General features: G+C 38.9%; 1 protein-coding gene across 1 annotated transcript; it reads left to right on the top strand.

The window, feature by feature from the left end:
• The first annotated feature begins 484 nt into the window (after positions 1-484).
• Positions 485-22,834, top strand: LOC140205961 (leptin receptor gene-related protein). The gene is made up of 4 exons (XM_072273881.1): positions 485-559; positions 11,874-11,949; positions 15,279-15,465; positions 20,463-22,834. The coding sequence occupies exons 1-4, from the start codon at positions 490-492 to the stop codon at positions 20,577-20,579; spliced, it is 450 nt and encodes a 149-aa protein (XP_072129982.1). The 5' UTR covers positions 485-489; the 3' UTR covers positions 20,580-22,834.
• The last annotated feature ends 797 nt before the right edge of the window (positions 22,835-23,631 follow it).

Below are 23,631 nucleotides of genomic sequence, written 5' to 3'. Positions count from 1 at the left end.
CCCCACCCTCCGTTCCCGAGCCAGATTATTAATTGAATCATGGCAATCCAATAATTTCAGGATAATTTTTCGACAAAATTAGCATTTTATTTCCGGGATTTCTGCGTATTTAAACTCTTTCTTATTGTACAATATGCCTTTCTTTGAATGCGGAATTTCTCTTCCTGCTGATATGGACTATTTATTTATAAAATACTTTTATTTACAAATTATTTTCAATCCCTCACTACGGCACTGAAGGGAAGTGGTTGGACAAATTCACTTGGATTTAGCCAAATAGTGCGCTGATGACTGACGGGCTGATCTTCCATATGATTGGTTACCCAGCCTGAACGGATCGCGGATTGGTGACCTCCGCTCCTCCAGTAAAAAGTGGTGAGTCCTCGCAGGTTGCGAGTGCCTATTGGTCAAATGGTTTGCAGTATTTGCTGATTGGTAAAAGGATGCTACGCGTTGGCCAGCTGCACCCGTGGCAGCGTCGCTGATTGGATGGTTTCGGTTGGTAGGGGAAGGGTGACAACGCAGAGCTGGATCGGCAGGAAGATGGCGGGGATCAAAGGTAGGATGCGCCTCAACAGTGCCCACGAAACTGCGTTTGGAGTCTTCCTAGTGAGGCCTCAGCTATAGTAGAGGCCTCACTCGGATGACGGGGGTCGGTGCCCGCTCGGTCGGAAATCACACTACCGTCATATTCACAGCGAAAAACCTCGGCTTCTCCTGGGAAGCTGGATCTTGTTGGTCAGCAGCGGAACTCCTCCCAAGTGCCGCTCTTCACTCGTGAGCCCTGACAGTGAGTGCCAATTGTACAGTATAACAGCGGGAGCGATTCCACCCTCCTGTCCTGCAACTGAGAGTTGGGCGTATTCCCTCCTTCCCTTGTGTAGGGTCATAGTGGAACAGGCTTAGTATCTGAGATGGAACCCTAATGCTGTATACCACTCAGTGTCATTCTGATTGTTGAATATCTTCAAGCCGAAGCATTTCCTCCTTATTTATGGTCTGAAACGCTAGACAGAAGAGACTACAGATGCTGGAATCTAGAGCAATAAAAACAACAGCTGGAGGAACTCAGCGGGCGAGGCAACATCGGGAGGAAAATGGACAGTTCCCTCTACAGATGTTGACTGATCAACTGAGTTTCTTCAGTTTATGTTTTGATTTGTCCTGACGAAGGGTCCCGGTCCGAAACGCCGACTTCCTATAGATGCTGCCTGGCCTGCTGCGGTCACCAGCATTTTCTGTGTGTGTTGCTTGAATTTCCAGCATCTGCAGATTTCCTCGTTTTTATATTTTGATTTGCTTGGTTTTCATTTAACAGGGATAAAGTGTGGTACTCACTACCGTGAGAAAAAATGTTTCAAATAAGCAATTAGTTTCTCAATTGCTAAGAAAACATGTGTTGAGTGTGGATGAGGGTTCTTCCTCAAGCTCTTCAGCTGTAACTTATTTTTGGTAGAGCCAATTTCTCAAGTGGCTTCTAAATGTCATTACACAAATCCATATCTGAGGCCCATAGGGAGACGTGTTGGGCCAAAAGCTTGATAAAGGAACTGGATTTTAATTCAGGGATTCAGATAGAGAGATTTAACTAGTGAAGGCTGTCAATGAAAAACTAATAAAGTTGATGAACTCCAAGGCTAGAAGTTTTTTTTGAGTGGAGAAAATTACAGAGATGTTGATCAGCTCTTAAAACAGATAACTAATGTGAAGATAATGCAGGCTGGTATGAGTTGGCATACGGGCAGCAGTGTTTTAAATTGATTTGAGTTTTTGTATGGCGGGAGAATGGTTTCAACTGGGAGTTCACTGGAATAGTCAAACTGAGAAGAGACAAAGCTGTGATTGGTTGTTTCAGCACCTAAGGTGTAAATAAGAGTTGTTATACGTAGGGAGTGATATATTTGGTTTGGGATTGGAAACTCAACTTTGAGTCAGATAGGATGTCAGGGTCCGGTTTCTCTTTGATATTCTGAATGGTTGAGTATGGCTCTTAAGAACAAAAATTGTGGTGAGGTATTGACCTTTTCATTTTTTATTGAACGATATTAATGCCCATAGTGTATAGTTTATCAGGCAAATAGTGACGTTAGAGGGAGCCAGACAGTCCAAGTATTTTGATGGACATGTTATTGATAACTTGCCAGATGCAATAAATGGAGTGGCTAAATCAAAAGATTTAAGATTTCTTAAAGCAAATTGCATTTGGCTGAAATGATTGAATTCCTGGAGATAATGGAGAAGGCTAATCAACGAAATTTAGTGGGTGATTTCTAGATGTTAGGAATACATTCAGTAGCGTAACACAGGAGCCAAGAGGATGTTGGTTAAGTATTGGCTCAGTGGAAGAAATTAAACTGTAAAGCTCAGAGGATGTTTTTCTCTCTTCAGGACCTCCTACCATTTCCGAATATGTCATTGGTTCCAATATGTACTACGTATGTCATTGGTTCCAATATGTACCACGTATGTCGTTGGTTCCAATATGTACCACGTCTTCTGGCTGTTCTTCTTTCCCCTTTACAATGCTGTAGACGTGACCCTAGACATTTCTGACCCAGGCACCTGGGGGACAAAATACCGTCTGGATGTCTTTATTACATCCACAGAATCTATTGTCTGCTCCCCTAATGATGGAAACCCCTATCACTACTGCATTCCTCTTTTCCCTCCTTCTCTTCTGAGCCACTGAGACAGACTCAGTACCAGTGACCTGCTCACTGTGGCTTTTCCTTGATAGGTCAATCCCCCCCCCCCCAATCAGTATCCAAAGAAGTATACTTCCTGAGGAGAACTGCCAGAGGGGTACGCTGCACTGGCTGTCTATTTCCTTGCCCTCTTCTGACAGTCACCCAGGTACAATTGCAAGGAAAAGTTTCTGAACCCTCTGCAATTACTTGTTTTTTTGTTGTATTAATTGCTCATAAAATGTGGTCTGATCTTCATCTAAGTCACAATAATAGACAAACACAATCTGCCTCAACTAATAACACACAAACAATCATATTTCTTTTCATCAATGCTGAGTACACCGTTTAAACAATTCCAGTCTAATTCAAAAATGCATGTGAACCTCTGGGGTAATGCCTTCTACAAAAGCTATTTGGAGTCAGGTGTTCCCATCAATGAAATGATCTGAAAGTGATAAGAGAGCTTAAGGTTAAGGTTCCCTAGGGGAAACAGTGATCACAGTATGATTGAGTTCGCTTTGAAACTTGAGAAGGAGAAGCTATTTTCCAGTGTGTCGGTATTAAAGTGGAATGAAGGAAATACAATGGCATGAGAGGGAAACTGGACAAAGTTGACTGGAAAGGGACACTAGCAGGAAGGACAGCAGAGCAGCAATGGCTGGAGTTTCTGTGAAAAATGAGGGAAGTGCAAGCAGATATATTCCAATTAAGGAGAAATGTCAAATAGAAGAAGGACACTTCCGTGGCTGACAAGTGAAGTCAGAGCCAAAGTAAAAGCAAAAAAGAGAGCCTACAAGGACGCCAATGCTAGTGGGAGGATAGAGGATTGGGAAGCTTTTAAAAATTTGCGGAAGGAAACTAAAAAGGTCATTAGGAAGGAAAAGATGAATTATGAAAGGAAGCTGGCGACTGATATCAAAGAAGATACTAAAAGCTTTTTAAGCATATAAAGGGTAAAAGAGAGTTGAGTGTAGATATAGGACCAATAAAAAAAGACGCTGGAGATATTGTAATGAGAGATGCAGAGGTGGCAGAAGAACTGAATGTGTATTTTGCATCAGTCTTCACAATGGAAGACATCTGCAGTATACTGGACATTCAAGACTGTCAGGGAAGTGAAGTATGTGCAGTGAAAATTACAACTGAGAAGGTGCTGAGGAAGCTTAATGGTCTGAGGGTGGATAAATCTCCTGGACCTGATGGAATGCACCCTCGGTTCTGAAGGAAGTAGATGGAGAGATTGCAGAGGCATGAACATTGATCTCTCAAGAATCAGTAGATTCTGGCATTGTACCAAATGACTGGAAAATTGAAAATATAACTCCGCTATTTAAGAAGGTTGGGAGGCAGCAGAAAGGAAACTATAGACCTGTTAGCCTGACATCAGTGGTTGGGAAGTTGTACGGAATTGATTGTTAGGGAAGAGATTAGGGAGTACCTGGAGGCACATGACAAGATAGGCCAAAGCCAGCTTGGTTTCCTGAAAGGGAAATCCTGTCTGACTAACTTACTGCAATTTTTTGAGGAAATGACAAGGAGGGTAGACAAAGGAGATGGAGTAGATGTGGTGTACTTGGATTTTCAGAAGGCCTTTGACAAGGTGCCGCACATAAGGCTGCTCAGCAAGATAAGAGCCCATAGAATTACAGGGGAGTTACTAGCATGGGTGGAGCATTGGCTGATGGGCAGAAAACAGAGAGTGGGAATAAAGTGATCCTGTTCTGGCTGGCTGCTGGTTACCAGTGGAGTTCCACAGGGGTCGGTGTTAGGACTGCTGCTTTTTACGATGTATGTCAATGATTTGGACTATGGGATTAATGGATTTGTGGCTAAATTTGCCGATGATACAAAGATAGGTGGAGGAGTGGGTAGTGTTGAGGAAACAGAGAGCCTGCAGAAAGACTTAGATAGTTTAGGGGAATAGGCAAAGAAGTGGCAAATGAAATGCAGTGTTAGGAAGTGTATGGTCATGCACTTTGGTGGAAGAAATAAATGGGCAGACTATTATCTCGATGGGGAGAGATTTCAAAATTCAGATTTGCAAAGGGACTTGGGTGTTAGCCTCCAGGTTGAGTCGGTGGTGCAGAAGGTGAATGCAATGTTGACATTAATTTCTAGAGGTATAGAATATAAGAGCAGGGATGTGATATTGAGGCTCTATAAGGCACTCATGAGACTACACTTGGAAGTATTATGTGCAGTATCGGGCTGCTTATTTTAGAAAGGATATACTGACATTGGAGAGGGTTCAGAGAAGATTCATGAGAATGATTCCAGGAATGAAAGGGTTACCGTATGAGGAACGTGTAGCAGCTCTTGGGCTGTATTCCCTGGAGTTCAGGAAAATGAGGGGTATCTCATAGAAACATTCCAAATGTTAAAAGGCCTGAACAGATTAGATATAGCAAAGTTATTTCCCATGGTAGGGGAGTCTAGGACAAGAGGGCACAACTTCAGGATTGAAGGATGTCCATTTAGAACAGAGATGCAGAGAAATTACTTTAGTCAGAGGGTGATAAATCTGTGGAAATTGTTACCATGAGCGGTTGTGGAGGCCAAGACAGAGATAGATAGGTTATTGATTAGCCAGGGCATTAAAGGGTATGGGGAGAAGGCAGGGGAGCAGGGATGACTGGAAGAATTGGATCAGCTCATGATTGAATGGCAGAGCAGACTCGATGGATCAAATGGCCTATTTCTGCTCTTATACCTTATGGTCTTAAATGAGATTGGCAGTGTGGGTTGTAGAAGTGCCCTTCCCTATTAAAAATGACACAAAGTCAGTTTACTGACAGAGCTTGCTCATCACAAGAAAGATCTGTTTATGTGTACCATGCCTTGATCAAAACAACTTTCAGAGGATCTTAGAAGAAGAATTTTAGAGATGTATGAAGCTGAAAAAGGCTGCAAAAGCATTCCTAAAGACCTGAGTGTTCATCAATCCACAGTAAGGGAAATTGTCTACAAATGGAGGAAATTCAGTACAGTTGCAACTCTCCCTAGTAGTGGGCATCCTGCAAAGATCCCACCAACTGCACAACATGCAATGCTGAAGGAAGCACAAAAGAACCCAAGAGTAACAGCGAAAGACCTGCTTACTAAAGTCTCTGTTTATGTGCCCACCATAAGAAAAACACTGAACAAGAATGGTGTTCATAGGCAACACCACTGAGGAAACCACTGCTCCCTTTAAAAAAAAATCATTGCTGCACATTTCAGGTTTGCAAAAGGCCAAGTGGATGTTTCACAACACTTCTGGGACAATGTTCTGTGGATGTATAAGACAAAAGTTGAATGTTTTGCTAGAAATGCACAGCACTGTGTTTGGAGTCAAGAGGGCACTGCACACCAGCACCCAAACCTCATCCCAACTGTGTACAGTGGAAGGGCATCTTGGTTTGGGGCTGCTTTTGCTGCCTCAAGAGCCTGGACAGTTTGCATTGAATGATTAAACAATGGTTCAATAAAGACATGAAACGTACAATTGTCAGTTCAGCCAGATTTAGTTTGTCTAGTAATGTGACTTAGATGAAGATCAGACCACATTTTTTGAGCAAATAATGCAGAAAAACAGGTAATTGCAAAGCGTTCACAAACATTTTTCTTGCAACTGTACGTGCCTCCTGCAACTTAGGGATGACTACCTACCTGTAGCTCCTGTCACCACCTCATTCTGTATGAACCAGAAGTCATCATGCTGCAGTCTCTAAGGAGCTACAGCACGGTGCACTTCATGCAGATGTAGTTAGCAGGAATCCAAAGTTCTCTCATCTCACTCAAGGAACTCTGGACCAATTCTCAGCAGACTAGCTATGGACTAATAGACAAAGTGGAACAAAAAATAAACTTAGAACCTCCAACTGTGCTTCCTCAAGCCTGTTCTTGGTTGAGCCTGTTGAGCCAAAGTTGGACCACTCTAACACTGCCCCACTCCAAAAATGCCCACTCCACTAACACTGGCTCAGTGAAGACTCACTACTGACAAGACTGAGTTTTTAAATGGTTCCTGCCCTCCAAGATTTTGCTGTCACTCATAAAACTATAACTCATCCCTGACGAGACTTGTAGTTTTCTTAAATACTACCAAGGAATATTTTAAAAATAATTTGAAAAATTGTATTTAAATCCATTTTGATTCTGTTCATGGGAAGTTTACGTTGGGCTATACACAAATAAATTTGAATAGTATCAAGAGAAAAAATGCTTTACAAAATGAATACAATACTAGGCCTTATTTTTGCTTGACTCAATAGCTGTTGTGTAGCAGTATAACTTCGGGGTTGATATCTTTGATCTATCAGTTGCTCTGTTGGAGAGTGCAGAAGAAAATCTTGCTGCATGTGGGGTTTCAGCATACCATGTTTCCTTTTGGAGTTACAAAGCTTATGAATGGAAAATGCTTGAAATATTCATCAGGTTGCACAGGTTAGTTCACACTGGAGCATTGTGTGCAGTTCTGGTCACCACATCAAAGGAAGGATATGATTGTGTTGAGCAAGTGCAGTGGAAATTCACCAAGATGTTGTCTGAAATGGAGGACTTTAGTTTGGAGATGTAGAGCGAAGGAGGCTGAATGGTGATCAGATAGAAGTTTATAAGATTATGAGAGGCATAGGGTAGCTAATTAAAATATTTTTCTAATGAGTGTATTATCAAATCGGGGGCATAGGTTTACTGTAACAAGAGAGAGCTTTAAAGGAAATTTGAAGGGTAAGTTTTTTGCATAGTGGTTAATAGCTCGAATGCCAGTGGAGGTGGTGGATTCAAGTAGAATTACCATGTTTAAGAGACATTTAAACAGATACTTAAGTAGGAGAGGCATAGAAAGATAGAGACGTAATGTGATTAGTGTAATGAGCAAAAAGATTGGCATGGACGAGGTGGGCCAAAGGGCCCATTTCTATGCTGAACAACTCTGGCTTTGATTAACGTTTCAAGCTAGTCGCATTTCATGAGAGCCCTTGCATTAAGATAAGATACTTTACTGAGCTCTGGTTGTATGTCATTGTATTTTCATTGAAATGGCAGCCAACATTTGTACAAATTAGGCTGTTAAATACCAAATACGATTTAGTGGGAGTTGGAGTTAGGATCTAGGAAAATGCCCTGCTTTTCAAATAGCATAATTTGACTCTAAGTATAACAGATAGGCATTCTAACCTTTGGTTTTCATGCCTCACCTGAAAGATGTACTCAACCAATTTTTGAATATATAGGTGAGAGAAACCAGTTTTGGATCCGTGATGGAAAATCTGAATATTAGTGGCAAAGGCCTGGAAATTGTCCTTTTTTTTGGGGTAGCACTTGGGTATAAATAACAAAACAAGAAAACTAATCAAATACGGGCCTTTATTTCAGATGATTTTGAAGTTTAAAAAATGTATGTAGATCAGCTATACAGCACCTTGGTCACACTTCATCTGATACATTATTCCTTTCTGGACACTGTGTCAAAGGGGGCATATATTTAACTTGAGAGGAAGGAGTGAGGAGTAAAGTGTCGGCTAAAGATCTAGGTCTAGATATTTGATCTAAGCATAGCACATAACAAGCTATTCCCTCTTGTGGTCCGACCTTAAAATAAGAATTATCTTATTCGGGTGTGAAGCCAGTGGTTCATAGAATTTTCACCTCTGGCAGATTTTGATTGCTGCGGTCAAAATTTTTTAAGTGTTACTGAAAAAGAACATGAAGGTATGCAGTTAGAGGGGCAGTGAAAATGTGATTGGCTAAAGACTCCCTTCATAACCAAAGATGTTTGAGGAGCTGTCCAAACTGCCACTTATGTTCCAAGCTCCTCCACCAAAGCATACTAAAATATTCACTAGGAGAATTCTCAAGTTGTAAAGTGGGCTTGGTTCTGCAATTTCTCGCTTGAGCCTGAATGTTTTCACTGGACCAAACTCAAAGTTTGGTGATAAGTTAATGTGAGAGGATTGAGGTGGGAAAGGGTTTGTCACCATTTTTGATCTTGATGTTACTATTCTAGAGAAGGAAAAGCTCAGATTGATGGAAGCATGCAATTTGTTGAAAACAAATATTAATCAGTACCATACAGGATGCCCAAGGCTTGAGAGGTCTGGAGGAATTAGACTAATGAAATGTAGAAGAAATACAGTTATCAAATTAGAGATCTGTAATGACAAATGAGCAGTGACTGTACAAGCAACATGATGGATTTCACACTGAGGATTCATAGAGTTCCTGTAACAATCTGTGGTGGAGGAATGGGTATGCTGTTCTCTTCATTGAAAAGAAGAGCACATCATGTGTATCCAAAAAATTATTCTGTTTCTTTTATTAAAAGCATGCTTTTATAATTCAAACTGGAACACTGTTTCTACAGTTAATGCAGGAGCACATTGTATGTTAAGTAAATCCGCAATACTTTGAAAAATGTTAAATAGTACCCCTCACATTATGGGATGTTTGCATTCCTAGAAAATTATCCATAGCACTAGAAGCCATCACTCTGAAATTATCTGAAGCTAGGGGACATGTGTCTGTATTATACAGTTTGTTTGCAAGTAAATGCAAAGAGTCATCGAACAACATGCTACAAGCATGGAGACCTGATTTGCATGAGAACCTGTTAGAAAGAGAGTGGTCAGGAGCTTGTTCCTTAGTTTAAACTCAATCAGTGAACACTCATTCTAAATTACTACAATACGAAATGGATAACCAGACAGTACATTACTCCACTCAGGTTGCATCACTTTAACCCCAACATTCCAGACGCACGCAATAAATGTAATCACCAAAAGGGGTCTCTGTTCCATTGTATGTGGGAGTGCCCCCAGATAATCTGCTTCTGGAAGAAGGTACTGGATTTGATTAGTCAGATTATTGGAAAGAAGGTGTCCCTTGATCCTAAATTATGTATTCTGAATATTTATCCAAAGGACTTTGTAACCTCCAAAAATGTAAGGTCTCTGCTTAATATTTGTATTTTGGAAGCCAAACGCTGAATAGCCTATTCATGGAAGAAACCAACAACCCGTGGGCTCTCACAATGGCTGAAAGGAATGACTTCTTATCTTGCTCTAGAAAAGATAAGCTACATCACAGAAGCAAACTTGGCAAATGTTGGGAAATTTGGGACATTTTCTATAAGTTTCTGGAGAACAATATTCAGGATGATGAAAGTAACGAACTGAATTGACTGCTTTTTTTAATGGCGAGGTGTTTGCTTTTTTGTGTTTTTTTTCTTTTGATTTGTTATGTACTTTATTTTGTCTTTAAATTTGTTGTACTTTCAAACCTATGGATGATCTAATGTATTTTCATTCTGTAAAAGCAATAAAGAGATGTTTTTAAAAAAATTATCCATATCACAATATTCTTGTTATGTGAAATTGTCTCACTTGCATGAGTCAATTGAACTGAGATGGAACAAAAAATAGTTTTTCAATTGTTATTTTCCCCCCATTTTGTAACAGCAAGTTTTATTCCATTTCTTAAATCTTTGGGTAATTACTTGTGAAATCGTAAGGGCAAACCTCCAACACCTGAACAGCCATACTCCTTACTTTATTCTTGGTTGGTGCAACTGTAACGAAACCCAATTTCCCCTGGGATCAATAAAGTATATCTGTCTGTCTATCTATCTATCTATCTATCTATCTATCATAATGTAGCCATTGTCTGTGTAGTGCACATGCTGAATCTTGATGATGTTTATTTTTATACATCTTCCAGAATTTGGGTATCATTTGCAAGGCCAGCACTTATTTTCCATCCGTAATTGTACTGGAACTTGGTGATTTATTGATATACGAGGGGTGATTGATAAGGTCGTGGCCTAAGATAGGAGGAGTCGATTTTAGATTGCCTAGCACATTTATTTTTCAACATAGTCCCCTCCTACTTGTATACACTTAGTCCAACGGTCGTGGAGCATATGGATCCCTTCTTTGTAGAAGTGGCCCACAGCAGGGGTGATTGATAAGTTCGTGGCCTAAGGTAAAAGGAGATGAGTTATACAGCTCTCGTTGCATGCATGTGCAGTTTAATTCTTTGAGTGAAAATGCAGAAAGTCTGAAGTTTCTCCTCATCTCCTACTTTAGGCCACAAGACACCGACTTCTACAAAGAAGGGATCTGTATGCTTCATGACCGCTGGACTAAGTGTGTAAATTTAGGAAAAATAAATGTGCTAGGTTTTCTAAAATTGACTCCTTCTACCTTAGGCCACAAACTTATCAATCACCCCTCGTATTTAAAAGGTTCATTTTATTATCAATGTATGCAGAATACAGCTCTGAAATTTGTCTTCTCCAGATAGCCATAGAATACAAAAACCATACAAGTAGTTGAAAGAAAGGTGTCAATCTCCTCTTTACAAAAAGGTAAAGAAACAAAAATTCACAAACTGCTAACACGTTCAACCCCTCTCTCGCACAAAAACTAACAGATCACCCAACCCCAAGCCCCCAATATACAAAAAAGAATGGCGAGAACATGTAAAAAACATAGAATTGAAAGAAGCCAATATGAACTACAGTCCAATCTATAAATCTCAGAATTTCAATATATTTATTGATAGGTTTCAGAGAGCTTTTTAAGTGTCAATCAACAGGAATTCTGCAGATGCTGGAAATTCAAGCAACACACATCAAAGATGCTGGTGAACGCAACTTTGATGTGTGTTAAGTGTCAATCATATTGGTTTGTCACGAACTGCAGTTAGGCCAGACCAGTAAGGATGGCAGATTTGTGGTCATCATTGCTAATGACTTTTTTAAAATTCAAGATTGTTAATCAATTTTATCTGAAAGTACCAAGACTTGAGTGTCAGCCACTAGTAAGTTTTAAAGTTAGTTTGTGTTCAAAAGTATGCATATATTTCAACACAAATACTTTAACATATTTAATTCTGCAGTTTTAAGATTGAGGGGGAAAAGAGTTGGAGCAGGGTGTGATAAATTATTTCCTGTTCACTTGAAAGGTAGAGATTGATGAGGAATTGTGAGAAATGCAATGCATTGTGGCATTCATTACATGTGTAATGTGTAATAGAAGAGAAGTTCAAGTTGGGAGAAGATTCAGTAATCATCGTGAACAACTTTTAATGAAACTTGTCACGTGAAAACACTGAGATTGTCTAATATCCACATTATGTAAATAGTTTGTAAATGCTGGATAAGATACATATTTGGATAACTTGCCCTCTCCATTTTACTTGCAGCTCTAGTTGGTTTATCCTTCAGTGGTGCCATAGGCCTGACTTTCCTCATGTTGGGATGTGCCCTTGAACAATACGGGTAAGATTCTGACTTTTTTCAGTTAAACTCTTACCAGAAAATAATGTTCCTTTTAATTCTGTGGATGTTGCTTGTTCCCTCTACAAGACTGTTTAATGAGTCAGAAGTTACATTCAGTGGTAATTAGCTACCTCTCTTCAGCGTTTTGCTTTCATATTTGTGTAGAACAGCAGGCGGAACCATTAGGAGTCCTGATTACTGTTCAATAAATCGTGCAGAAGTGTGATAATCTAGCTGAGATCATTCATGGACTTGAAACTATTCAGAGCACACACGTGAAGATTTTGTACTTGATTGATGTGTTAAGAAACAGTGATAATTAGTTAAATTGTACCATCATCTTCTGGAAAGGAGCAGCATTGGAGTTTAAAAAAAAGTGCAAAACTGAAAAATATATTTTACTGAATTTGTCCTTGTTTCAAAATAGAATGATGTGTTATCTCAAGAGCAATATGTTATATAGCCCAGAACATATCTGTAGAACCACAATTTGTTTATCTTGAACATGAACTTTCTTGGTTAAGCCCATAGTCTAATTGTTGTAAGTAGACATGTTTTAAAGTCATTTAGTTAATGAGTGAAATTTGGAAATGGGTAGATGCTAGTAATTCCTAGCTTCAGAAGTAGCCAATCGGGAATAAAAAACTACATTTTAATCTTGTTATACAAAAATACAGGTTTTATAACTTAATACACTTCCAGCCAACTTATTATAGTAAGTTTTGGACCAAGGATAATGTTCTGCTGAGTAGTATTGTGTCATGAGTTTATTAGCATTGGTGGTGATTTTGTTATTTTGGAAATGCAGTCTGGATCCTGATGGTCTGACATGGCTTAAGACCTGCTAAAAGGGTGAACCTTTTATGGTAAGAGAATGGTAAAATGGTAAGAGAAATCTAGTGGTGGTCCTGGAATTGGAAAGTACATGCAATTCTTTATATGTGAAATTTAGTGGATCCAGCAGAACTGGGAAAAGGGCAAAGTATTGGAAAGGACAGAATTTGATGGTGTGAACACATTATTAGAAGGTGTTCCAGTTCAACGGCAGGTTTTGCAGTTTTGTAGGTGCTTGGGAAAAGCTAGGCCTGGAGTAGGAGACAAGGTGCAGATCTGATGTCAGTTGCCTCTTTTCGACCAATCAAATTCTTATACACAATCTTATATCTATTCCACACTTAACTATGTCCCCTTATTTGTTACTTTCTATTGTGCCTCTAGTTCAAACAAATTGATGTTTTGCTCCAATGTTTTCAACAGTTCCATTTAATATCAGAGAATGTATACAATATGCAACCTGAAAATCTTGTTCTTTGCAGACATCCATGAAAACAGAGTATCCCAAAGAATAAGTGACAGTAAAAACATTAGAACCCCAAAGCCCCCCTACTCCTCCTCCCACGCACACAGCATCGATCCTCTCCCTCCCCCAATTACTTCAGCAAAAAGCATCGGCACCCTCCAGCCACCAAGCAAGCAATTGGAAAACCTCCAGGAAAGGTCATGATCTGCAGCACAGCAGAAATAGTCGTTCACCCAACAATTCTTCCTTGTTTCTTGTTCCTACATAGTCTTCTTTACCTTACCATTTATTCCAGTTTGATCATTTAACTGCATTTCTTTTAAATGTAATTAAGAGAATATTTGCACAGTGCAAGCACAAAGACCTGTGCCATTAAAGAATCAGTATTTGAAAAGAATGAGGATCAAAGTATGCTGAAGTTGGCAGTAGAAAGGTCTACAGAAAGTGGTGGATGCAGCCCAGTGTATCACAAGCAAAGCCCTTCCCACTTTTGAGCACATTTACATGGACCGTTATTGTAAGAAAGCAACATCCATCATCAGCAACCTCCACCATGCTACTACCGTCGGGCTGGAGGAACAGGAGCCTTGGATTACGCATCAAGAATGGTTTAATGTCGTCAAGATTGTTCGATGTCGTTTCCAGTACATAAATGTACATGAGAATGAAATAATTGTTATTTTGGATCTGATGTAGCACAAAAGAAACACAGTAAGATAAAGAACGCAATTATAAAAAAGCACAATAAATCTAAGCTTATATACATTGATTGTATGTCCATAAAGTGATGCCAGCACAGGCGTGTCTGTACATAAAGTGATTGACTGGAAATAATAAAGTAGTGGTGGTTACCCTATAACTATCAGACTTCTGAACTGTTGAAGACTCATCACAACTCTGAACTAATTTCACAACTTACAGCCTCGCTTTCAATGACTCCACAAATCGTGTTTCAGTATTACCTTGTTTTGAACAATCTTCTTTTGCACGTTGGTTGTTTATCAGTTTTTATGTTTTAGTTTTTCTAGTGTATAATCTTAGTGTTTCCCTATTTTCCTGTTAGTACCTGTGAGAAAGTGAATCTCAAGGTAGTATATGGCAACATACTGTATACGTACTTTGATAAGTTTGCACTCAGTGGCCACTTTATGAGGTACGCCTGTACATCTGCTTGTTAACGTAACTATCTAATTAGCCAACTATATGGCAGCAACTGAATGCACAAAAGAATGGAAACATGGTCAAGAAGTTCAGATGTTCAGACCTAATATCAGGACAGGGGAGAAGTGTGATCTAAGTGACTTTGACAGTGGGATGATTGTTGGGGTGATTTGAGTATCTCAGAAACTGCTGATCTCCTAGGATTTTAATGGACAACGGTCTCTAAAGTTAACAGAGAGTGGTGTGAGAAACAAAAAACATCCAGTGACTTATCAGTTCAGTGGGTGAACATCCCTTGTTAATAAGAGAGGTCAGAGGAGAATGACCAAGCTGGTTCAAGTTGACAAGAAGGCGACAGTAACTCAAATAACCACGCGTTACAGTAGTGTGCAGAAGAGCACCTCTGAATGTAAAACTAGTTGAACCTTGAAGTGGATGGATTTTGCAGCAGAAGACCGCAAGCATAATTCAGTGGCCACTTTATTAGCTTAAGGAAGTACCTAATAAAATGGCCACTGAGTGTTCTTTGACTTTGAGTAATAACCAATTCAAGAATGCAATGTAATCACTCCTTGTTAATATATTTTGGTGTTCAAGCTTTCTCTCAGTTGCCCATTTGCTATGATTTGAAGATCTCAAACATCAAATTTGTTTAAATTTCTTACTGCTTTTCAGCTCTATTATATTTTGGCTACTAATTTAAGTTCCCTCTTTTAAGAGACTTAAAAGTATAAGTGAGAGCGTTTTATGAAACGTTAACCTGGTTTCAGTTAGAGGCATATGCAAGCCCTTTTGTCAGTAGAATTTATAAAGGTTTAAATCTTCTTACTTTAATTATTTTTCATTTTCATTTTTAACTCCACTGCAGCATTTACTGGCCCTTGTTTGTGCTGATATTTTACTTCCTGTCACCTATCCCGACCTTTATTGCACGAAGATTGGGTGATGACACCGATGCAGCAAGCAGTGCCTGTCGTGAACTTGCATATTTTTTCACCACAGGGATTGTTGTTTCTGCCTTTGGGCTCCCAATAATACTTGCTCGAGTTTCAGTGGTAAGTCCTTCCTAAACCTGACTGAAAACTGTGTTGTCATTCTAGCTTATTATCTATTTGTAATTTTCTGCTTGTCAAAAATAGGATATTTGTGCTGTAGGGTGGAAATATGTCCAGCCACCACGGTAGCATAGGGGCTAGCGTGATACTGTTACAGCTTGGGGCATTCCAGAGTTTATAGCTCAATTTCAGCATGCTTCTGTAAGGAGTCCCTGTACATCCTTCCCGTGGAATGCGTGGATTTTACCCAGGTGCCTCCGGTTTCCTCTCTCAGTCCAAAGGTGTACCGGGTACTTCAATTGGTCATTGTAAATTGTCCCGGAATTAGGTTAAGGTTAATCGGGGTTGTCGGGTTGCTGGGACAGCATGGCTAGGAGGATCTACTGTGCACAGTCTCTCTAAATAAAATAAAATCAACCAAGTATGCAGTGAAATAAAGGGATAAGGGCAATGTTTAAAGGTAGACAGGTTCTTGTATTATTAATGAGGTGGAATTAGATGGTCTTAATGATGCTACAGCTCAGTAGTCATTCGCTAAACATGGTGAAATATGATAGGAAGGTTACAAACAATCTAGTTTAATTGGAAATGGTGTCCAGAGAGGGAGATGGAATTTATGACTGAGGAAAACAGTTCTTTTGATAGTGACTGGATCTTCCCAAGTAATGACATCCAAATAAATTGCTCTTTCACTATTGCCAGATAAGGTGGTGGAGTCAGATACAATCATTATGTTTAAGATTCTTTTAGAAAGGTGCTTAAAAAAAGCAGGGAGTGGGATACAGGCCTAATGTGGACAAATGGGATTAGTGTAGATGGACAAAAAGATCTATAAGTAATCTTGCAATTCAGGGAGCACTGGGTCATATTTCTGTACATATAAGAGCAGACAGTCATTATGGTTAATGTTATTGAGGCGATTGACATTTATGTAAAATAAAATACAGTAATAGACCAGGGAATCCAGATTGAAGCAGAACAGCTTATAAATGTTGAATACATTGTCAAATACTGCATGTTTGAGATTTACATTCATGTGCTACAGTTTCCAATGTGCTCACTTAATATGGGTATAATACAATAATCTTGTGTTACTAAGATGTGTATTTGATATTTGATTAGTGTACCAGTTAATTTAATAGAATATATACTGAAAATTTCAAATTATTATCAAGTTTGGGACATGATATCAGACAGCATTTGTAGATTACAAAACAATTAAAGCTTCAAGACAAATGACCTTTTAAAATCCAATTTTTTAAATTCTTCTATTTTGCCCTTCTCTTCATACCATTCACATAACAGCATGGCTGAAGGTGGGGAAATTGCAAAGATGGGGTTACTAATTCTTTCATACAGTTACACAGCACTGAAATTGGTCCTTTGGTCTATCACATTTATGCTAACTTTTGGTCCATCTACACTAATCCCTTTTCTCCACATTAGGCCTGTATCCTATTCCCTGCCTTTTTAAGTGCCTGTCTAAAAGTATCTTAAAAATAATGATTGTATTTGACTCCACCAATGTATCTGGCATCAGGTTTCTAGACCATAAGATATAGGAGCAGAATTAGGCCATTTGACCCATCGAGTCTGCTCTTCCATTTCATCATGGCTGATCCATTTCCGTCTCAGCCCTAATCTCCTGCCTACTGCTGTATCCTTTCATGCTCTGACAAATCAAGAGCCTACCTCTGCCTTAAATATACCCAATGACTTAGCCTCCACATTCAGCTGTGGAAATGAATTCAATGGATCTATCACTGTCTAGCTAAAGAAATTCCTACTCATTTCAGTTCTAAATGGATGTTCCTCTAATCTGAGGCCATGTTTTCTGATCTTAGATTTCCCAAGCTATAGGAAACATCTTTTCCACATCCACTCTATAGAGGTCTTCCAACATTTGACTGGTTTTAATGAGATCCTCCCTCATTTTTCTGAATTCCAGTGAGTACAGGCCCAGAGCCATCAAATGCTCCTCATATGATGAGCCTTTCTATCCCGGAATCATTTTTGTGAACCTACTTCGAACTTCCTGGGGTGTAGACCATCTGGTCCAGGTGACTTACTTATCTTCAGACCTTTCAGTTTCCCAGGCACCTTCATCCTAGCGATGGCAACTTCGCTCACTTCTGCCCCCTGACGCTCGAACTTCTGGCATACAGCCAGTGTCTTCTACAGTGAAAAATAAATGCAACATACATAATTAGTTTGTCTGCCATTTTCTTGTCCCCTATTACTACCTCTCCAACATCATTTTGCAGTGGTCTAATATCTACTTTTGCCTCTCTTTTACACTTTGTATATCTGAAGAAACTTTTTGTATTTTCTTTAATATTATTGGCTACCTTACCTTCATAGCCCATCTTTTCCGTAATGATTTTTTAACTTGTCTTCTGTTGGTTTTAAAAAGCTTACTAATCCTCTCACTTTCCACTAATTTTTGCTGTATTATATGCCCTCTCTTTGGCTTTGACTTTTCTTGTCAGCCATGATGCTCTGCTGTCATCCCTGCTAATTTTGGCCAGTCCTCTCTCATGCTACTGTAATTCCCTTTACTCCACAGTAATACTAATACATTTGACTTTAGCCTCTCCTCTAATTGCGGGATGAATTCATCTTATAATGATCACTGTCCCTTTACCTTAAGCTCTTTAATTAATTCCAGTTCATTGCACAACGGCCAATCTAGAATAGCTAATTCCCTCGTGTGCTCAATCACAAGTTTTCTAAAGAGCTATCTTGGGATCTAGCACCAACCTGATTTTTATAATCCTCCTGCACATGGACCCTCCCTCCCCCCCCCATGACTATCATAACATTGCCCTTTTGACATGCATTTTCTTTCTCTCGTTGTAATTTGTCGGCCACAACTTAGCTACTGTTCTGAGATCTGTATGTAACTTCCATCTGGGTCTTTTTACCTTGCTGCTGCTTAGCTTGACATGCAATGATTCTACAGCTTCCATTCCTGTGTCACCTCTTTCTAATGATTTGATTTCATTTTTTTACCAGCAGAACCATCCCACCACCTCTGCCTACCTGCCTTCTTTTGATACAAAATGTATGCTTGGATGTTAAGCTCCCAGCTATAATCTTCTTTCAGCCACTATTCAGTGATGCCCACAACGTCATACATGCCGATCTGCAACTGTGCTATGTTCATATTCCTTATTCTATATACTCCGTGCAGTCATATGTAACACCTTCAGTCCTGCATTCATCACTCTTTTTGATTTTGTCTCCTTTTTACTTTGCAACTCATATTGACTGCAATTTTGTCCTATTGTCAGCCTTTCCTTGCTAGCAATGCAGCAGTGTGTTTGTAAACCTACTACCCCATCATCAGCCCTAGCAAACCTGACCGCGATGATATTGGTCTCCCTCAGGTTCAGGTGTAACTTGTCCCTTTTGTAAAAGTCATACCTTCCAAAGCGATCCCAATGATCCAGTAATCTAAACGCCCGCTGCCTGCACCAGTTCCACAGCTATATACTCATCTGCCAGATGCTCATATTCTTACCCTCACTGGCATGTGGCACAGGCAGCATTCCAGAGGTTACTACCCTGGAGGTTACGCATTTTAGCTCCCTAAAATCTCTGTTCAGGACCTCCTCAGTTTCCACCCTATGTTATTGGTGCCAATATGTATGAAGACTTCTGGCTGCTCACCTCCCCCTTTAGACCTGATCGAAGACACCCCTGACCCTGGCACCTGGGAGGCAACATACCATCTAGGTGTCTCTATCGCATCCACAGAATCTCATCTTTTTTCCTTTAGCTATGCAATCTCCGATCACTATTGCAGTCCTCTTCAAATCTCTTCTCTTCTGAGCCACTGTCCCAGACTCAGTGCCAGAGGACCCAGTTGCTATGCCTACCCCCTCCTTCCCTTAGGTTGCCCTCCCCCAAACACTTTTCATGAGATTTTAACACTTTCCCCTCAAATCACCTTTAAAGCTCCTTTCTGTTATATTAAACCTATGTCCCATTGTTCTTGATAGCCCTAGCCTGGAAAAGAGATTCTGACTATGTACCTTATTTATACTTGTTAAAATCTTATGCACCTTGGTCAAAGTATCCTTTGGCCTTTGCTCCAGGGCAAAAAAAGTAGGGCTGTCCAATCTCTCCCATAAACTAAAGTTGTTCAGTGCAAAACTGGACAAGTATGGCCCAGCCAGTGTTTGGTAAAATTGCAACATAACCTCCACCTTTTATTTTCTAAGCTCCAACCTGTGAAAGCAAGTGTGCCATATGCCTTCTTCGCCAACCTATCCACCTGCGTTACCACTAAAGTCCATATAAATAATTTTGTATCACCCTGCCTTTGTCAATCTTCTTGGTTGCTTCCCTTTAAAAGAAATTGATCAAATTATCCTGCATAAAGCCACACTGACTATCTTTGATCAACCTCTGTGTTTCCAAATGATCCGAAGATGATCCCTTAGGATTTTCTCCAATAAATTCCATACCACTGATATAAATCTCATTTAAACCAACAGTAGATTTATTTCCAGTCATCAGTCCCTGTACCTTTATGTTCAAAATGAAAATTTATCTCAAGGTTTATGAAATGTATCACCAAAAATATAATAAAAATAGTTCTGAAAATGATGCACCTCAAGTTAAAGAGGAAACATAAACATAAATGTTACTACTTTTTGAATTGCTATGTAATCCAATCAATATGTTGAAGTAAAAGTTAATTACTTCATTGACCCATTGATTGTCATCTGAAGTATAGTTAAAAAATACCCATTTACATACTTCTATAGTTACTTCAAATTGTAGGCTTCATTGGGGATAATTTTCTTCATTATGGAGAGCAAGAGCATGAACAGATCAGAGCTAAGCCAGCAATGAATAACAACTTTGCAGATAGCTAATTTGTAGTGGAACGTTTATTTGAATGTGCTTGCTGCAGTAGGGTACAGGTAATGTTCAATTTTTTAAAAACCTATTATGTTGAGATTGCTGTCCTGTGTTTCATATTTCAGATCCAGTGGGGAGCCTGTGGACTCGTGCTGGCAGGCAATGCAGTAATCTTTCTCACCATTTTGGGCTTTTTCCTAGTGTTTGGTAGAGGGGATGACTTTAGTTGGGAGCAATGGTAGTTTTGCAATGAACCCTGGATATGATGACCCTTTGATGCTGAACCTACTAAAACTCCAACTAAAGTGCAGTGTGTACCATCTGTAAATGCAGCATTCAAAAATAACCCAAGATTTATTTGTATATTAAATTTAGTTATTTCATGACCTAGGTCTGTGCTAATCTCGCAATTCCAAAATAGTAAAATTTTATTTGAACACAAAGATGGGCCTTTGCAAATATTTGCCTGTGTTGACCAATGAACAAAATATATTGTAGGGTGCATGATGACATCTACTCCGATGAGAGGAAAACATACTCCTTGGTTCTTGAAAGGTGCATCAAATTTTTCGTTTTAATACATTGTATAAACAAAAGTAAAAAAAGTAAAACTAATGGAGGAGTTCTGATGTGATTGGTGGCGTTGTTAGTTGAATTTGACTGGGGGATTTACCATTGGCCCACTCCTCCGGTATAGAGAGGTATAAATCCTCTTGACTAGTTAGTTATTTGTTCTGCCTCTTTTTAGTCAAAAAGACCATCATTATTGACCTGGCATTTACCTTGATGTCAGAGCTTTTACAATGCATCTTGAGCAACTATATATTATTTCCAATGAACAGAATGTCACCATTTGCTCTTTCAGAGTTTGTCTTTGCCATTTTGATATGCTTATATAAAAGTTCATTGTGCTTTAAGAACTTAAAATGCAATGTATTAAGTTATCCTTAAGATCTCTAGGATCTTTTTCTTTTTGTACTATATGCAAGACAAAAAGAGGTTTGAAATGCTTAGAAACAGAAGCACTACTCAAAAATTCTTGACAACCATTGTATTGTGTTCTACCCTTTCTAATGCTGACTGTCTCATATTTTGAAGAAAGGATTATTTGACTAAAACAGACATTTATTGTATCTTCTATGTATTAACATTAAAGTTAATGTAAAGAGTATCTCCACAACTCTCATGTTGTACCTAGTGGAGAAAGACTTCTGAAATTTAAGTATCTAAAAAGAATGTGATGGGGTTATGGGAACATTGAAGCTGATTACATTATGTGGTATTTGTAACCAATAATTTCACAGTAAATTATCGATATTGTATACCCTTCATGAAAGGTTTTATTTCAATATTAAGCCAAGCCCAAAGATATATGTATAGATGCAGCATTAAATGCCATACTTGTGGTAACTCATTGGCACCATGCTGTGCCTACTGTTGTTAATACATTGACTTATGTTCTCCCAAGTGGAACCAAGAATAAGAAATACATTAAACTTAAAGCATGTGACCATCTTGACAATTTCTATATTTTGTTTCCAGAATGATTTTGTAACTTGCAGGCTTATCCATGGAGCATGCTTTTTTTTGGAAGAAGCTTTGACTACATATTGTAGAATATGTCAAATGAAATTATAAAGGCTAGTGTTTCATAATATTAGATGAATGTCTAATATGATATTTGTATGCTTATTCAATGCTGGCATTAAGTATTTAATGGCATGGTTTCCATATTTGTAGTTAATATTTCCTTGATTAAATTTGGCCTTGTTATTTGAAATGCAGTCAAAAGCTAATTGGAGAAAAACATTCTGAAGTCAGTATCTCTCCCATTTTGTTATTTGTGTATTCAATTTCTTAAACCATAGTCTCTGGTAAAGCAAAATTGTAAACAAAACCTTGATTAAATGTTGAAGTTGTAATTTGCAAATGAAGATTATGCCCATCTTAAATAGTGTCCTTTTGCATGTATAGAAACTGAAATATTGTGTGCAAAATTATTCATCATTCATTTATATGCTGGCAGGGCACAGGTCATGAATCAGTTCCTTGCCTTCAGATCATTTAAATGTTGCACTAAGTTGGAAACTTGTTTTGACTATTCCTGTTGGTCATTTGATACAAGTAAACTGTGGAAGAATAACATTAATTATTGATCTTCAAATTTAGAAGATATTTTTAATAGATTTATTTGTGGAGGCAGGGATTTACTTTTTGTTAAATGGGGTTCCCTTTGGTTGAAGTTTCTTATTATGACTCTGTAAGAATATTGTAAGCTTCAAATGCCACAGATTGCTTTTAAACTTTTGTATGTGAATTGTTTACTGAATGTTATTGTCAATAAATTTTCAATACTTTTTCCACTGCATACCTTGTAAGCTAAACTAATTGTAGAATAATGAATTTGGCTGATACAGTATCTCAAGTTGATTCTTATACAGTTTTGTGTTTGAATTTAAATGTAAATTAATAAAATGCAACTTTTTTGTTACCTGAATTGATTACATGTTCCAGGAGTTCATATTAGGAACAGGAGTATCTTCCCATTTCAACACTGATAGTAACCATATTAAGATAAGTGGTTGGAAGCAATTTAAATCTTCCATTTTATTTTCTCATCTCAATTATCCAATTATATAGCAAAGTATGTGACGCAAGTCAATTTATTGCTATTTCCATGCTTGGGTCATTGCTTATGAGGAACTGGAGTACCAGGATCAGTCATCAAACCTGCAGACAAGGGTGATTGTATTGTGGTCTGGCAGACTGATTTCTACCCTGCGGAGGCCTACCAACAGCTCTTGGATACCTCCTCTTATCAACCCCTAGGCTATGATACCACCGACAAACTCCAGGTCATCATCTTATGCACTGTCAAAGATGTCATCACATCAGAAGATCTCCCTTCTATGGCCTCTAAGCTAATAGTTCCTCAACCATGCACTTGCCACTTTTACTTTTTTGCTGAAGGTTCACAAACAGTACTGTCTTGTTAGGCCCATTGTTTCTGCCTGCTCTTGCCCCACCAGACCTGTCTCCAAATATATTTGCTCCATCCAGTCTCCCCTTGTTCAGACCCTTCCTAACTACTGGGACATTTTGCATGCCCTCTACCATATGGACAACTTCTCACTCCCCAGCCTCATCTTCTCCATGGATGTTCAGTATTTATACACCTACATCCAGTTTGGAAGATGCAAGATCCGCTACTTCTTTCCAGCACAAAGGTCCAACCAGTTACTCTACACCAGCACTGCCATTGGCCTGGCTGAACTTGTTAGAACTATGCCTGAC

Source organism: Mobula birostris, chromosome 12 (assembly GCF_030028105.1).
Source record: "Mobula birostris isolate sMobBir1 chromosome 12, sMobBir1.hap1, whole genome shotgun sequence".
NCBI lineage: Eukaryota > Metazoa > Chordata > Chondrichthyes > Myliobatiformes > Myliobatidae > Mobula > Mobula birostris.
Note: the sequence above shows the minus strand (reverse complement) of the source record. Positions and strands in the feature narration are given on the sequence as shown.

Bases quoted from the DNA above. Each gene is read 5' to 3' on its own strand.
- LOC140205961 (XM_072273881.1), top strand. From the start codon at position 490: ATGGTTTCGGTTGGTAGGGGAAGGGTGACAACGCAGAGCTGGATCGGC. The intron at 560-11,873 runs GTAGGATGCGCC...TTTTACTTGCAG, and splicing joins GAAGATGGCGGGGATCAAAG to CTCTAGTTGGTTTATCCTTC. The intron at 15,466-20,462 runs GTAAGTCCTTCC...TTCATATTTCAG, and splicing joins TACTTGCTCGAGTTTCAGTG to ATCCAGTGGGGAGCCTGTGG.